This window comes from Mugil cephalus, chromosome 8, assembly GCF_022458985.1.
Source record: "Mugil cephalus isolate CIBA_MC_2020 chromosome 8, CIBA_Mcephalus_1.1, whole genome shotgun sequence".
Lineage (NCBI taxonomy): Eukaryota > Metazoa > Chordata > Actinopteri > Mugiliformes > Mugilidae > Mugil > Mugil cephalus.
The window spans coordinates 884,668-902,167 of record NC_061777.1 but is presented as its reverse complement, the minus strand read 5'-3'; the positions used below and the strand labels follow the sequence as shown (position 1 = coordinate 902,167).

General features: G+C 42.5%; 3 protein-coding genes and 1 long non-coding RNA gene across 4 annotated transcripts in view; 2 read left to right on the top strand and 2 right to left on the bottom strand.

The window, feature by feature from the left end:
• Positions 1–1,288, top strand: part of LOC125012847 — a 2,739-nt gene extending 1,451 nt beyond the window's left edge. The window contains exon 3 of the long non-coding RNA XR_007113332.1: positions 64–1,288. This is a non-coding gene — a long non-coding RNA (uncharacterized LOC125012847). The remainder of the gene's footprint in view (positions 1–63) is intronic.
• Positions 1–3,735, bottom strand: part of si:dkey-220o5.5 (actin filament-associated protein 1-like 2) — a 14,590-nt gene extending 10,855 nt beyond the window's left edge. Inside the window, exon 1 of the mRNA XM_047592921.1 lies at positions 3,559–3,735. Within this exon, the coding sequence (XP_047448877.1) occupies positions 3,559–3,574 (16 nt within the window). The 5' untranslated portion in view covers positions 3,575–3,735. The remainder of the gene's footprint in view (positions 1–3,558) is intronic.
• Positions 3,736–4,342: 607 nt separating this feature from the next.
• Positions 4,343–10,190, top strand: rab14 (RAB14, member RAS oncogene family). Its single transcript, XM_047592996.1, has 8 exons — positions 4,343–4,509; positions 4,668–4,726; positions 5,886–5,939; positions 6,332–6,509; positions 7,109–7,175; positions 7,420–7,507; positions 7,827–7,857; positions 8,074–10,190. The coding sequence occupies exons 2-8, from the start codon at positions 4,675–4,677 to the stop codon at positions 8,249–8,251; spliced, it is 648 nt and encodes a 215-aa protein (XP_047448952.1). The 5' UTR covers positions 4,343–4,509; positions 4,668–4,674; the 3' UTR covers positions 8,252–10,190.
• A 24-nt stretch (positions 10,191–10,214) lies between these two features.
• mak16 (MAK16 homolog (S. cerevisiae)) lies at positions 10,215–13,597 on the bottom strand. Its single transcript, XM_047592966.1, has 10 exons — positions 13,410–13,597; positions 12,818–12,867; positions 12,619–12,728; positions 12,475–12,539; positions 12,236–12,387; positions 12,096–12,150; positions 11,674–11,748; positions 11,421–11,531; positions 10,816–10,881; positions 10,215–10,567 (listed from the first exon to the last, which is right to left on the bottom strand). Exons 1-10 carry the CDS (start codon positions 13,422–13,424, stop codon positions 10,346–10,348), a joined length of 921 nt encoding a protein of 306 aa, XP_047448922.1. The 5' UTR covers positions 13,425–13,597; the 3' UTR covers positions 10,215–10,345.
• Positions 13,598–17,500: the final 3,903 nt, after the last annotated feature.

The window sequence follows — 17,500 nt, the reverse complement described above, 5'->3', positions numbered from 1 at the left end:
GGCTCCTCTGTAACATCCACACACCAAACCTGAGATCAACTTTTATTTTCTCCTGCTCCTTAGAACCGACATATTTTGGGTGATCTGACCACAAACATCTGAAGGATCCATGGAAAGTCCTCAGTGACCACCAGAACCATCAAAGTAACCTGAGGGACGTCCTGGTTTACGCTAGAACCTCCTAAAATAGCAGCAGCGCCACATGAAGGACTGAGAACCTCCCCCCGTGGTCACTGTGATCACAGAAAGAACTTTTTATTTACCACTAGAACCTCCTCGGCCTGTTTCCAATAAAACCTCTTCAGTGGCCACAATACGTCTCACTAGAACCGCCTAAAAAGACCGACCCATGGAACCTCTTGACTGCTAGAACCTCCTGTGGAACCAGGTAAAGAACCTGTAGCATGTCATCACTTAGTACTACTAACATCCCCCTTAGAACCCCTGAAACCTGGTTTGTACTCACTTCCACCACTTGAAGTATCCGTGGAACATCCTCCTGTACCACTAGAACCCAGTTAAGAACCTGTACCATGTCCTGCACACTATTGCCACCTGGGGAACCTATCCAGAATGGTCACGAGAACCTCAGAAAACCCTAGACTATCAATGACAACAATTATATTTATAATCTCCTACAATAAAGCAATCAAGAACCCCCTAAGGGACTAAATGATTAGAACCTTAGAACCTCATCAGGTACTACTAGCACCTAAGTTACATCCTGCAGCAAACCCTGACCAATATCGCCACCTAGAGAACCAATGTGACACCATGAATGACCTCGAGAACCTCAGATGGAACATGGGTAAAGCTTAGACGATCTATGATGACAACAAGAACCTCCTAAAAGACCTCAGGTTCCTGCTCTAAGGTCCCCACTTTGTACAGTGTGTGGGTTCTAAGAAGGTCTGGGTGCTTGTTTAGGAGGTTCTGGAGGTCTGGAGCTGAGGGTTCTTGTAGGAAACCGCTGAACAATCTCCACCAACTAAACATCCTGCAGATTAAACACCGGGTCGCCCGGGGGACGTCTAGAACCTCCTGAAGGAACCCTGGAATTTCCTGAAAGACTCGACGGAACGTAGGAGCAGTGTTAGACGTTCTATCTGCTCTGGTGAATGAGCCTGAAATGCGGAGACGTCAGGTCCCACGGCTCCGTCCACGGGGACAGACTGAGTCCATTCAGGCTCTGAGGCGAGTGGGAGGCCGAGGTTCAGAGGTTCTGATTAACTCCTCTCTGCTGACTTACATGAACATACCTCACCCACCCTCACCCACCCCCTCCCCCCCCCCCTGCCAGAGAGACGCTGTGGAGCAGGAGAGGACAGGAGGACGGGAGGACAGGGGAGGACGGGGGGACGGGGGGACGGGCTCAGAGGACCGGAGGGTTGGTGCGGCTGAACGCTGCTTATCTGCTCATCAACAGTGTTTCCTGCCTCTTTCTTTTGATGCCTCAGTCGTGTTTACAGCTGTTTACTGGACATTACGTGACGTATGTGTCCTCTCACACGGGGGACGTGTGTGGACGGACGAGACGGATAAACTGTCCTGGTTACGCTCAGGTTTGGTTTTTCCTGTAAAGATCTGGTCTAGATTTAATCCACAGAAAGACAGTTTGTTTTTAAGCCTTTAGAGTCTGAACCACCAGGAGGTTCTGGATCCGAGCCCCAGAGTCTTAAACCAGATCAATGAATGAATCTGGGTCCTGGTCCTTAAACTAATGCAAACATGTATTTGTCAAATAAGAAACATTAGGACACTTGTTCTTCTTCATGGTTCCTAATAAAACAGAGGTGGAGCTGCTAGACCACATCAGACCACATCAGACCCTGATTAGACCCAACGGAGGGTTCATGGATAAAAGAGAAGGAAGGAAGGAAAGAAAGAAAGAAGGAAGGAGGGAATCTAAAGGAAGCTAAAGGAAAGAAGGAATGAAGCTAAAGGAAAGAAGGAATGAAGCTAAAGGAAAGAAGGAAGGAAGCTAAAGGAAAGAAGGAAGGAAGCTGAAGGAAAGAAGGAAGGAAGCTGAAGGAAAGAAGGAAGGAAGCTAAAGGAAAGAAGGAAGGAAGCTGAAGGAAGGAAGCTAAAGGAAGGAAGGAAGCTAAAGGAAAGAAGGGAAGGACACTAAAGGAAGGAAGGAAGCTAAAGGAAAGAAGGAAGGAAGCCAAAGGAAGGAGGGAAGGAAGGAATCTAAAGGAAAGAAGGAAGGAAGGACACTAAAGGAAGGAAGGAAGCTAAAGGAAAGAAGGAAGGAAGGAAGGAAGCCAAAGGAAAGAAGGAAGGAAGCTGAAGGAAAGAAGGAAGGAAGCTAAAGGAAGGAACGAAGGATGCTAAAGGAAAGAAGGAAGGACACTGAAGGAAAGAAGGAAGGAAGGAAGGAAGGAAGCTAAAGGAAAGAAGGGAGGAAGCCAAAGGAAGGAGGGAAGGAAGGAATCTAAAGGAAAGAAAGAAGGAAGGACACTAAAGGAAGGAAGGAAGCTAAAGGAAAGAAGGAAGGAAGGAAGCCAAAGGAAAGAAGGAAGGAAGCTGAAGGAAAGAAGGAAGGAAGCTAAAGGAAGGAACGAAGGATGCTAAAGGAAAGAAGGAAGGACACTGAAGGAAAGAAGGAAGGAAGGAAGGAAGCTAAAGGAAAGAAGGGAGGAAGCCAAAGGAAGGAGGGAAGGAAGGAATCTAAAGGAAAGAAAGAAGGAAGGACACTAAAGGAAGGAAGGAAGCTAAAGGAAAGAAGGAAGGAAGGAAGCCAAAGGAAAGAAGGAAGGAAGCTGAAGGAAAGAAGGAAGGAAGCTAAAGGAAGGAAGGAAGGATGCTAAAGGAAGGAAGTAAGGACGCTGAAGGAAAGAAGGAAGGAAGGAAGGAAGCTAAAGGAAGGAAGGAAGCTAAAGGAAAGAAGGAAGGAAGCTAAAGGAAAGAAGGAAGGAAGCCAAAGGAAGGAGGGAAGGAAGGAAGCTAAAGGAAAGAAGGAAGCTAAAGGAAGGAAGGAAGCTAAAGGAAAGAAGGGAAGGAAGGACACTAAAGGAAAGAAGGAAGGAAGGACACTAAAGGAAGCTAAAGGAAGGAAGGAAGGTTTTGGCTGAAAACAACTTGAAAGTGATCTAAGCTGCGTTGCCGTGGAAACCAAAGCCTTCAATTACCAGAAGCTGGATCCCTGTGAACCTCCTGGAGGTGGTTCCTAACGGGGGGGGGGGGGGGGCCCAAAGGGCCGGGGCCTCGGTCCTACGGGTCCAGGGTCTGAGACGATGCTGAGTATTTATTTCACGTGATAATAATGAAATAATCATTCGTCTTCATGTGGAACCAGAAAACAAAGCGACAGAAGAAAACGCTGAAAATGACGAGTTTAAAAACACAAACGCGGAGAATCTGAGGAGAATCTGAGGAGAATCTGAGCTCTGTGTCCTGAGAGGAGGAGGAACTAGAGAGACACCGTCCTCTACAGAGACACTGTCCTCTACTATGTGTGTGACATGTCTTTTCCTTACGACCGTGTCCAGCTCTTTATTTTAAATAATCCTCTTTTCCTCATGTTGATAATAAAGTGAAAGAAAAAGTTCTCGCTACCTTTCTGTTTGTCCATGTCCGTCCAATCCAGGCTGGTCCTCGTCCCTGAACTCCTGCGTCCCACTGAGGGAGGCTCTGAGGTCTACCAGCCTCAGCTCACAGGGGGGAGGAGACGGGAGACGGGGGACGGACCGAGACCGAGACGGAGTCAAAAACAACAGGAAACTTTTATGTTGCTCAAAACAAACTGGACCAGAATAAAGAAACTCGTTTAATGGGATTATTTTTATTATTATTATTATTATAATAATTATTATTATTATTCAAATCATTTTACAAGAAAAAAGAATGAAATGTCAAAGTTTATCTTTAGTTTTTTTATAACAATAATAATGATACTTTTACTTTGCTGTTATGGATAAAACAATGAGTTTTATTTTGATTTATTTATTTGTTAGTTATTTGTCCGTGAGTCTGTGTAGTTTAAAAGCAGTAAAATAAATAAATAAATAAGTAAATAAATAAATAAAACAAATGCAATAAAATGATAAGAACTCCTTTTTTAAAAAAACAAACAAACAAACAAAAAACAATGTGAACAAAGATTATTGATATTAGATCAGATTTGTCTTGGTTTTATTTGTTGCATTCAAAATGAAATGTTTTTTTGTACCTGCAGCCAGAAAAACAAAAAGTAATATATGTAAAATTTTTAAATGTTGTGTTTTTAATCTTCATATTTATATTTATCTTCATACTTATTTTATTTATTTATTTATTTATTATTATTTTTTATTTCCTTCTTCCTCTCCTGTCCACTAGGTAGTAGTAGGAACCTGGAAATCTCGCGATACTACCCCTCCTCTCGCAGGAGAGGAACCGACCCGGAAGTGAGAAACGGTTTTTCTTGAGGGCTCAGCAGGCTACCGAGCTAACGAGCTAACAAAGATAACTATCCGACTAATTAACGGTGCAGCCCGGTTTCCAGGTTCATAGACTCACGACCCGAAGGTAAAACGACACGATTCACATCACACAGTCTCTGACACGTTCATTATTTAACTGTTTTTGTTGTAAGTCTTGATAAAAGTGGCCTCCTGGTGTTAGCTGCTAGCTGTTAGCAAGGCGTAGTGACTGAAACCTCTTTTTATTTTTTATTTCCTTCACAGAATCAAGATGACAGCCGCACCTTACAACTACTCCTACATCTTCAAATACATCATCATCGGTGAGTGTTTCCCTCTGAGCTCATTCTGCTTCTGTTTCTCCACATTTAACTAGAAACATGTTCAACTTCATCCAGACTCATCAGCCTAAAACCACAACTAGAACAACCAGCGCTAACGGGAAGATACTTCCCAGCAAAACATGAAAGTACAACAATACACGACAAAACTGAAGCACTTTCATTTTGTTTCCAATGTCTGAAATGTCTCATAAAGCAAAATAAAGGCATCTCCGGGGACTCATATAAAATGCTCCTAAAATTAGCGAAACATTTGGGGATTTTTAAGGAATAACTCCTTAAAATAAATAAATAAATAACTAAATAAAGGAGCTAAGAACTTGAAATTCGGTCCACCTGGTCTTGGGACATGTGACACTTGTCCTCAGTTTTCCTGAAGCACTAACAACCGTGGAAGAGATTTTTATTCACAAGAATGACACTAAATAAATGAACATACAGGTTCCGCTGAGCGAGCTCGGTATCAGAGGATAAATCTGCATAGATGGGAAAGTAAAACTATCTTTTATTCACTTGTTGTCGTGTCAGATGAACAGATCCTGAGACAGGATCATATCTGTAAACAGTCTGTTGCTATTAAACTCGTCTCATTTAATACACAAACACAAACCTGTAGAATAAAACTGGGATCAGAGCGAAGAAACATTAAAATCATCACCCAGCCTTCGTGTTCTAGCATTTAACACGTTGTGAAACCGAGCTTTATGTCTTAATTTTCATTATTTTAGCCCCAGAAAACATCTAGTAGCTTAAAAAAATCCCTTTTATTTCCGTCCCGTCGCTGGTAAGAGTCCAGTTCTTGTTTCTGTCAGAGAATCATAGATATTAACTTCCAGTGAGTCTGCAAACACTTAGAAATCACTGGTTAAGATATAAGATGTTAATCTACAGCATCTGACTCTGATATTAATCCTGTTGATTATCATACATCAGATAACTGATCACTCACACATTTTCTTTTTCCTCTTCTGCATCAGCTCCGTCCTGTTCATCCGTTCATGTGACTTTGTTTTCAGACTCTGTAACTGATGCAGTTTGGTTTTAGATTTATTCATAACGGAAACATTTTGGCCCAAGTTATATTATTTCCTCTGGTAGTTTGTGGGGTAAAATGAGCCGTGTTGTGTTTGTGTGTCTGCAGGTGATATGGGAGTCGGAAAGTCGTGTCTGCTGCATCAGTTCACAGAGAAAAAATGTGAGTCTTCCTCCTTGACCTTATTATATTATTATATTATTAATTATCACAGATAAATACCGGTTCCCTAAGAATCAGTCAAATGATCACAGAAAATACTGTAAACTTTTAATCTTCCAGAAATGTCACATTTTCTGCATCCAGCTTCATTTGTGTATAAATTTACTATTTTATTTCATTTTATTTTATAAAATAAAATACTGTGTGCAACAAACACCAAGTCAAATTCATTGTATATACAAACGAAATTTTCCTTGAGTTTGTATTAATATAATAAATAAAACTACAACTCCAATCTGAAGAAAACGAACCAAAACGTATTAATTAATTAATTAATTGATTGTATTTGAATCTGCGCTGTTGCCGTGACGACGGGTGATTTTATTGCGCAGTCATGGCCGACTGTCCTCACACCATCGGGGTGGAGTTCGGCACCAGGATCATGGAGGTGCACGGTCAGAAGGTGAAGCTCCAGATCTGGGACACGGCCGGACAGGAGAGGTTCAGGGCCGTCACCAGGTCCTACTACCGGGGGGCCGCGGGGGCCCTCATGGTCTATGACATCACCAGGTACCGGCAGGAATGTGCAGTAACTTATCCCACATGATAAGTTGATGATTAAAATTAAATGACCAACGTTAGCTTGATTAGGCTAATTAAATGTTAACATTAGCTTGATTAGCTTGTTTAGGCTAAGTAATTGACTAATGTTAGCCTGTTAACGCTAATTAAATGACTAACTTTAGCTTGATTGGGCTAATTAAATGTTAACATTAGCTTGTTTACGCTACTTAAATGACTACGTTAGCTTAATTAGGCTAGTTAAATAGTTAAATGACTGACATTAGCTTGTTTAGCTTGTTCAGGCTAATTAAATGTTAACATTAGCTTGTTTAGGCTACTTAAATGACTACGTTAGCTTGATTAGGCTAGTTAAATAGTTAAATGACTGACGTTAGCATGTTTAGCTTGTTTAGGCTAATTAAATGACGGATGTTAGCTTGTTTAGGCGAATTAAATGACTAATATTAGCTTGATTAGACTAACATTGCAGCTGTTTAGGCTAGCATAACAGCTAACATTGTCGTGTGATGAAATCAGGCTAGAGGCTAGCGCTGCTAACGTGGTGATGGGCTCTGGTTGCTGATGTTTTGTTTGTCGTTGTTTAGGAGAAGCACCTACAATCATCTGAGCAGCTGGTTGACGGACGCCAGGAACCTGACAAACCCAAACACAGTGAGACACGATCTAACGTTAACTTGTTTATGCTAATTGAATGGCTAATGTTTATTGGCTATGCTAACGTAACTGCACTATACTAGACTATACTGAACTATTTAGTCGTTTTAAGTGGGTATATTATTATTTTTGTGATCTCTATATTGAGTTAGCTGCACATGCACTGTGTTTAGCACCAGCTAATTGCTAATTGGACAACGGGATTATGGGTAATGGTGTTTGTTTGTTTCTTGTGTGGCAGGTGATCATTCTGATCGGGAACAAGGCCGATCTGGAGGCGCAGAGAGACGTGACGTACGAGGAGGCGAAACAGTTCGCTGAGGAGAACGGTGAGAAACACGAACCACAGACTGGTTTAACTCCTGGTCACTGACTGACTGGTTTTATCTCCTGGTCACTGACTGACTGGTTTTAACTCCCGGTCACTGACTGACTGGTTTTATCTCCCGGTCACTGACTGACTGGTTTTAACTCCCGGTCACTGACTGACTGGTTTTATCTCCTGGTCACTGACTGACTGGTTTTATCTCCTGGTCACTGACTGGTTTATCTCCCGGTCACTGACTGACTGGTTTTATCTCCCGGTCACTGACTGACTGGTTTTATCTCCTGGTCACTGACTGACTGGTTTTATCTCTACTCTCTCAGGTCTGCTGTTTCTAGAGGCCAGTGCAAAGACGTAAGTTCACACTTATTTCTGATGTTCTTCATGAATTAACCTTCTCAGTTCCAACCTAAAGGCTACATGCTACATATCAATGCTAAGCTAACAGCCACCAAGGCTACATGCTACATATCAATGCTAAGCTAAGAGCCACCAAGGCTACATGCTATATAAATGCTCTGTTGGTTCTGTGTTCTGAGTTTTGAAGCTGACTTCCTGTGTCGTTTCCAGGGGGGAGAACGTGGAGGAGGCCTTCCTGGAGGCGGCAAAGAGGATCTACCAGAACATCCAAGATGGCAGCCTGGACCTGAACGCTGCCGAGTCGGGGGTCCAGCACAAACCCTCGGCGCCGCAGGGGGGGCGCCTCAACGCCGACAGCCAGCCGGCCAAGGAGGGCTGCAGCTGTTAACCACGGACATGAACCCACAGACCCATGAAACAGACCGACCGACGCACAGAGACGGACCCGACACCCGACACCCGAGACCCCCGACCCCCCCAGGCATTAGCCACGTCCACGGCTGGATCACATTTAGATGTAGCCGACATTCAACCCCCCCACATCCAATCAAACCTGTACCAGCTTCAGCTAAATCATGACGCCCTAAATCCTCCTTCACTACCGTCTGGACCAGTTACAGGTTCTCGTCAGTGTTAAACCAGTCACGGGTCGGACCTCGTTAGACCTCGTTAGACCTCGTTAGACCTCGTTAGACCCAAAATAATTCACATCAAATCTTCAAACCCAGAATAGAGGAGATCCAACTCTTCTCTTCTTCCATCGTGTTTATTTGTGACTTCCCTCAAAACTTCTTAAACTAGTTCGGCCCTGATCCGGGACCTGGTCTTTCCTGGACCCTCCTCAGTGGTTCTTTGGACTCCAAATTAACAAACGACCTACGGCCTAAACGGATCTGGATCTAAGGCTCGACTCAGATCAGCTCGACTCGGACTCAAATCAAAGACAAACTTCAAACTCACCAAACATCTGCTCTGCTTCTCTCCATCACCTTCAAACTCACCTGGGTTCCTTCCTCACCAGTCCTCTTCCCTGAGTTCTACGTGGACCGGAGACCGGTTCCAGGTCATGTTCAGTCCGACTCCCGGTGGGTTCCTTCCTGAAGGTTTAGATCTAGGATTGTTGAGTTCCCTCAACTAGAAAATACAAACTGGTGTTAAATTCTGGAGTTTGTAGAAAACTAGTTTAGAAACGTTGGTGAAGGAGAAGAGGTTTTCTGGACCAGGACCAGGGCCAGGACCTGGACCACTCAGAGTCCATCTAGATCCAGGTCTCAGTCCACGTAGAACACGGTGGAACCAGTCACACTTTGCCTTTTTTAGTTTGAGTTTTATTCTGGGTGGTTCTGAGGAGACGACTCGATCAGGACACGGTTTTATTCGCTTCTTCTCGTTTGTTGTCGATGTTTTTAACCAAATATAAGAACAGAATGTTTTTCCCTCTCACTCTTTTTATTCCTGGTTTTCTTTCACCTTCGTCTGACTCGGTTCCTCTGGTTCCACCGCGGAGGAACCGACGCCTTCGCTGTCCTCAAGTGCTTTAAATGGACAGGAAGGAGCTGAGAGTGAATGTAGTTAAAGGTCTGTGGAGAAGGAACCGATGGACGAACGCGTCTTTTATCGACACTAAACGAATGAACCGAGGCTGAAGTGACGTCTGGATTCATTTCTCCCTCTGATCATTAACTAAACTCAGCTCTGTTAATATTTCATCCTTTACATTCGTTACGTTTCTTTGAATTATCTAAGAAACCGACAGGAAATAAAAATGGTTCAATGTTTGTAAAAGACGAAGAGAACGAGTCACAATCAGACAAAGTCCTAAAGTTATTATTCTAAAAGTCACCGTTTAATTTGTGTAACTTTATTAGAATTTGATTTTTTTATTTATCTCTGATTTCTTTAACTTTTTTTTTTTTTTTTTTTAGCGCCGTCTACGTCGTCTTTATCTGTTTCCTGTTTCTTTTCTCATCAACCTGCATGAAATATTCACCAGGAAGAAAAAAAAATACTTTTAAAAACGTAAATTGAGTTTGTTTCCTCGTGTTTTAGAGATTTTAAAAGTTTTGCTGGGACCAAAGAGTCAAAATGAACTTTAACCGTAAAATAAAAGCAACTAATCGTGCGTTTTAAAAACTAACGTGACATAATTCAGATGAAGAGCTGTTGAATTATTCTGTTCAGATTGAACCTGTTTGTCTCTGGCTGTAAAATACTCTGTACATTTATTATTTTTGTGTTTGATTTTCTTTCTTCTTCTGTTGTATCATTGATTGTTGGATGCGGGGACTCGGTTATGTGTAAATAAAGTATATATGAATCTGAATATATATACTGTATAAAGGCTCAACGTCTCTGGAGTAAATGCTGATGTTTAAACCAGCCGGAGTTTTATTTTATTCAAACATAGAAACATTTACAGAAACAGTAGAAGAAGAAGCTGTTTAGAGTCCGTTGCCGCGGTAACACAGTCTCAGGTTGTTGGTCAGGACGTGGATCTGGTCTTAGCAACCGGCTCCGTCTCCATCTCGTACTCGATCTCCACGTACGCCCTCTTCTTCTTCACGGCCGAACCTTTAGCCGGAGACTTTCCTTTAGACTTGGACTTCTTCTTCTTCTTCTCCTCGTCGTCGTCATCATCATCTTCTTCTTCACTGGACTCGTCGTCGTCCTCCTCATCGCTGCTCGTCCTTAGTTTGTTCATGTCCTGAGAAAAAACACTGAAATTAGTCTCATCTAGAGCCACAGAGTTAAATTAGTTTCCTGTAAAACGTGGATAATGAATTAACTCTTTTCTCCGTCCGTAGTAAATGATCCGGGACAGAACAAAGTCCAACTCAACCAGAGCAGAACTGATATAAAACTAAAATAAAATGAACATTTAGGAACAAACAAAAGAAGATATTTATACAACAGAAAAGATTTATTCAGTTTTTTCTTATTTGAAAGTTTTACCTCAAAGTCGCTGAGGTCGCTCTCCTCCACCTCCTCCTCCGCTACGAACTCTCTCCGCCCCACGTCCTGAACACAACACTTCACAATGACGCTCAAACACACCACCTTCATTCCTCCTCCTCCTCCTCCCCATCACCTCCTCCATCACCTCCTCCCCATCACCTCCTCCATCTCCTCCCATCTCCTCCTCCCTCATCTCCTCCTCCCCCCTCAACTCCTCCTCCTATCACCTCCTCCTCCTCCTCCCCCATCACCTCCATCACCTCCTCCTCCCCCATCACCTCCTCCTCCATCACCTCCTCCTCCTCCTATCACCATCTCCTCCTCCTCCCATCTCCTCCTCCCCCCTCAACTCCTCCTCCTATCACCTCCTCCTCCTCCTCCTCATCTCCTCCTCCTCCTCCTCCTCCTCCCATCATCACCTCCTCCTCCCCCATTACCTCCTCCTCCTCCCATCACCTCCTCCTCCTCCCTAATCTCCTCCTCCTCCTCCTCCCATCACCTCCTCCTCCCCCATTACCTCCTCCTCCTCCCTCATCACCTCATCTCCATCTCCTCCTCCCCACCTCCTCCTCCCACCTCCTCCTCACTCATCCCCTCATCACCTCATCTTCCTCCTCCTCCTCCTCGTCCTCCTCCTCTGATTCGCTCTCCTGGTCCTGCTGCTCCAGAGCTCTGTCGAAGGCGTGAACCGGGAAGTTGTAGATGTCTCCGTACTGGAAAAGTGAAACATAAGATGAAGTGAAGCCAGTGAGTGAATGAATGAGTGAATGAATGAATGAATGAATGAGTGGATGAATGAGTGAATGAATGAATGAATGAATGAGGGAATGAGTGGATGAGCTCGGCTCCTCCTACCGTTCCCTGTTTGAGTCGATCCAGCAGCTCCTTCTCGATGGCGTTTTCCAGCTGAGCCGCGATCAGAGCTTTCTCCTGCAAACAGACACCTGTTAGCATCAGGCTAGCTTAGCATCAGGCTAGCTTAGCATCAGGTTAGCTTAGCATCAGGCTAGCTTAGCATCAGGCTAGCTTAGCATCAGGCTAGCTTCTCAATGATTCAGGACGTTGATGTTCCCTTTGCAGCAGATGAAACTGAAAATGCAGAATAAAATGAGATCTCCACCGTTCCCTGTTTGAGCTTCCCGGTTTTAGCGTCCAGGGCCCCGAGCTTCTCTCGCAAACAGCACCAAACCCGGGTCCATAAAGACCTGGACGCGTAGGAACCGGACTGGCCTCACAGAGTCCTGCCCCCCATAGAACCTTTCTGGTCCCGTTCTCACCTCTTTCCTCTTCTCTCTGCTCTCCACCTTCCTGCTGAGAGGAACCAGCTTCCTCCTGAAACACAAGCAGCTCAGCGTTAGAAACCGGAGGAGGTCACGTGACGCGGCGCCGTCCAATCAGCTGCAGGCGCTGCTCTTACTGTCTCTTCAGGACCAGTTTGCGCATGCGGATCAGGTACTGCGTGATCTTGGTGAAGCGCTGTTTGCATTTGTGTCGGATGAAGCGGGGCCAGTAGATCAGGTTCTCGTCGATCTGTTCCAGAGCTTTCTCATAGTTCTTAGCCAGTTTCACCTGAGCATCGACAACACGAGCAGAGATTAATGTTCACACATTCACAGACTCCTGGTTCATCGATGGAGGAGCTGAATGAAGCTTCACCTTCTCCCACATCTTCGCTGGAAACGCTGCTCGTTCAATCACCTTCATGTAGAGGAAACACTGACCTGGAGCAGAACACACACAGTCACAGTCACCATCATCATCATTACTGTTGGATGTTATTATTATTGCGCGGTGTCATACCCTTCTCCTCCCTGATGGTGGCGTACTGGCTGTTGGCCAGGGGGCAGGAGGAGCGGTTACACAGCCCTGTGATGTTGAACTCATTCCGACAGAAGCTCTGACTCTTCGTCCTGGACGAAGGCGGAAAAAGAAACAGAAACAAAGCTGGAGTTTATGTCAGGAACGAGTTTAACGATTATTAAAATAGAACGAGACTCACTTGACTTTGAAGGAGCAGAACTGTTTGTTCCCGATGATGTCCCAGATCACCTGCACACAAACCAACCAACAACCTCTAACACACTGACAATAATGATAATATCTGCCCCAGAAAGGACCAACAATAAAAAACAATCACTGAACAAATCTGACTTCTACAAATCTCTATTTCCTCCAGCGTTACACTTAATAACCACAAATCAGACTCTAACAACAGAAATAATAACGTTTGTGGGACGGAAATTGAGGACACACAGAAGATAATAATGAATAATTATTCCCGAAATGAAGTTCACACGTGTCTCCATCAGCCTGAGCTCTGACACATGAACTGAATGATGTGAACATCTGCACTCAGACCTGGAACCTTTAAAACCCATGTTTTTACTATGGAGTCTGGTCTGACACTTCGCACATGCTCCGTTTTAACACTAAATGTCCATTCAGATCAATTTAATAAGTAGAATTAAAGTCGAGCCTGAAGTTTAGTCACCAAAGGGCTGATTTAACTTATTTAAATGACACCCTCGTATCGCTGGCTACCGGCGAGCTAACGTTAGCATCGAACACGTTATGTGAATTTAGAGACTTACGTCGTCGTGTTGCATTTTCTTTCCTGTCGGAGCTTCTCCGCTGAATCTACCGCTGCTTCCGGTTCTGTTCAATAAGTTACTTTAATGTTATGAAGGAGATTTTTCTATGTTCGAAACCACATGGACGATCAGGAAGACGCCATCTCTGTTTGCACGGAAATCTCGACTGACGTCACGAGTATGATCGAAGCAGTCTCGCGATACTTGGAAAAGTCCGTACTCAAGATTGAAGAATAATTTACTGTCATTATGTGTGTACATAACGAAGATTTGAATGGCTGCTCCTGGCTCACGAAGTGCAAACATAGACAGTTATAAATAAATAATAATTATAATAAAAATAAATGAATGAAACAGAGCTGTACAGCGTCACTGACGTCACGAGATTAGCTAAACGGAGGGAAACTTGTGGCTACGTCACTGTCAACCGCGTAAAATCTCTTGTTGTATTTTTGGAGCCAAAACCGAAAAATCAAAAACACTAAATTTAAGTTTTATCTTAATCCAGCCACTAGTCGGAGACAACTGTGTGTGGACGTGATTAAAAGAAAGGATTCGAGTGAGACAATAAACATCAATGCTCGTCTTCAAACTTCATATCAGGTAAAGTTAAGATTAAAAACACGGTGGCTGAATTTCTAGAAAAACATCTGTAGGACATGTCCGGGAAAAAAAGGACACGTGGACACCGTAGTTTATCCTTATTTGTGGGATTCTTGTAACATGTCAATGCTAATGCTAACAGCGAGCTAACTGAACATTAGCTGCGTGTTTGCGCTGGTTCCACTTCCTTCTTGTTAGATCTATGTTGGACAAAGACCAAACTTCGTCTCCTCTGTGTCCTTTGGTCAAATCATTCATCCAGTGAGTGAGACTGTATCAGTCTGTGAATAAAGTCCCATCGTCCTGCATCCAAATATTATAAATACAGTCATTTAGTTTGGTTGACTTTTAGTTTTACTAGTATTTATTCACACAGATTATATATAAAGACAAAAAGCTCATATCAGAAGACTAAACAGTCGCCAAGTAAAAGAAGCGAGAAGGTTTATTTGGAATCTTTTCCTTATTAATACAACACCAACACTGAAAGCTTCACAAAGAAGAGACTAAAACTAATAGATAGTTACAACACAATAATACAATAAAGGAAAAACATAATACATATGGAAGAGAAAGATAAAAAGTAAAACGATTTATTTATCACTACTTAAACACATGGACAGAAGATAATTTGGAATTTAATCCACAAACTGTTCCAGTGTTTGAGTTCAGTGTTTAATACGGTGTTTCAGTTCCTTGATGGTATCTCAGCTTTAAAACTAAGCTCAGAGTCAAAAATCACGCCCAGGTTCTTTACACATTGTGAAAGATTAAAATGAATTAAGGACCAATGACTAAAACCTCTGTTTTGTCCCGGTTGAGCTGCAGGAAGTTCTCTGTCATTAATGACTTAACAGCTAAAATATAGATAAAAAAAAGTCATCAGAAGTAAAGTTTATCCCAACAAGTCTGTACTTCAGACTGAGAAGGACCGGCAGTAACTGGAAGAAGAGGGTCGAGTAATGATCCCTCAGTCCTGAGCTAAGTCTCGTCATAAATGTGAATCATAACAAAGCAACATCAGAAAACAACGTCATCCATGTGATGACCTGAATACTTTCACTATATGCTGAACGTGAACACACAGGGGAAGGATCGGTTTGTGACCTGTTCACAGTGTGAAAGGCTTCAAAGGCAGATTTCCAGGCAGATCTTAAATGTGTCATTCACTCATTTCCCGACACCAGTCACACTGAAAGTGAAGAAATGCAGCGAGTCACTGGATTCGCTCCACAATCAATTCTGCCGTCGCTTTGTTGATTTTGAGAAAATGAACGAGTCAGTTCGGTCGGTGTCACAGGACTAAACAGAACCAGCAGCTCTGCAGCCGACGCCTCCTAAAAGACACGTTCAAGCCTCTGAAACTGAATGACTTTTATGTGTCGCTTAATGAAGCCGTGTTTCCAAACCTGCACAGGACGAAGCAGAAGATGCTGCTGATGTTCAGCTCAACCTGTGAGTGAACAGACGTTCAGCGTCATGAACTTCAACAAAGCCAGAAACAGATTCAAGCTGACGGACCAATAACCTCAGATCCATCCTGGTTAAAAAGGGACACGACAAAACTGTTCCCACTGAAATCAGAAGTAAGTTTCTCTGCTGTAAAAAATGCATTCACGTGTCACGTGTCATTTGTGTTAAGGTGCATATATAAGTGGTGCAGGTGCACGAACTTCTCAATATAAACTATGTGCACCAGATATTTAACACGGCCACAAACTGACTGTTACTGTTGATCTGCATCTCCAAATGATAATGATAAATGATAAAGTGATGATAATGATAAAGTGATGATAATGATAAAGTGATGATAAAGTCCTGATGAAATCAGAACTTTCAATGCTTCAAAACGGTACCTGATAGTAATTTAAAAAAAATGTTGAATTGAATTTTCAGTGTTTTAAGAGGCAGGTATCAGGTCCAGAGGGTGGAGACGGACTCACAGACTCATGTTACATGTTACATCAGGTCTGAATTGTTCTCTCTCGTATGTGTTAGTTGTGTTGTTTTTAGAGAACAGGGTCATTTAAGTCATTTCTCAGGCTGCTCAGCTCAGTTTCTGATGTTTGTGACGTTAAATCGTCCTGATCATGTGATCACTGAGCAGCTCGTCCTGGTCATGTGATCACTGAGCAGCTGTCTTTCATTACTTTAATGTGACGGGACCAGACGTCCTCTTCCTCCGGGACGTGTCCTCTTTTTGAGACGTACAAATGTGTCTCTCCCCACAAACATTTCATTTGGAACAACCAAGTAATTCAATTCAAAAACAAACCTTTATACAGTAAAAGCTAAACTAACTATCTAAAGCTAATCTGAAGCTAATCTGAAGCTAATTTAAAGCTAACTCATGTCCCTGGTTAGTGAGCTCAGACAAAGCTCAGTTCAGACAAAGAGCAGCCGCTGTGACTTTGTTCTGGTGACAGTCGCCTTTTACTAAAATAAAGCCACTGATCATTGTATTGAGACACGTATTTAGATGCTTTAGGAGGTGGAAGCAGCAGCTCAGCGTCCTTTGTCCCCACAGACATCAGAATATCTATTTACGTATGTGAAAGACAGGCCCGTTTGTCTTGTTTGTGGGGTCAACGTGGCCGTTACACAGGAGTACAACATTACACGACACTATGAAACCAAACACCATGACAAATACAAGGACCTGGACATGACTCAAAGGAGCCAGAAAGTAGAGGAGATGAAAAGAAGTTTGGTTTCACAACAGAATATGTTCAAAAATATGTTTTTTTATTTGAAATTTGATTTTGCATGACTCCACTATTAAGTTATATATATAATGTAATAAGAGTTGCTTGTTCCATATTCAATGTTAAAGCAAAATTCGTTTCGTTCCATATTAAAAGGTTCATTTGTTCAGTCTTGGCCCGCGGCTTTGTTCAGGTTTTAAAGTTTGGCCCATTGTGTTTTTGAGTTTGACTCCCCTGGTTTAAACGCTTTAATACTCATTTGTAAATTGTTCAACTGCACTTAGTTTTTCACACAGTTACTCATATTAACAGCCCATACATTTACACATATATACATATATATATATATATATATATATATATATATATATATATACATATATATATACATATATACATACTTCCTTATATATCTTCATATTTTACTTGAAGTGTAGATTCTGGTGATTTTGTTGGTGTGTTGTGTTCATGTCTGTGTATGTTTGTGTACAAGCTACTGGACACTTGAATTTCCCCAGAGGATGAAGAAAGTATTTTTCTATTCTATTCTATTCTGTTCTATTTTATATCGTTTCCAAACTTTCAGCAGTTTTTCACTGGAACAACTCATGATGATATAGATTAGAAAAATACAAGAAAATGTTTTATTACTAATAAGATCAGAGGTTAGTTTTAAAATAGCATCAAGTCCTTTTTATTCTAATAAAATATTAGATTAATTCTGACTCACTCTGTGACATTATAGATAAATCATGTTATTTTGGGATGTACTGACATTCATAA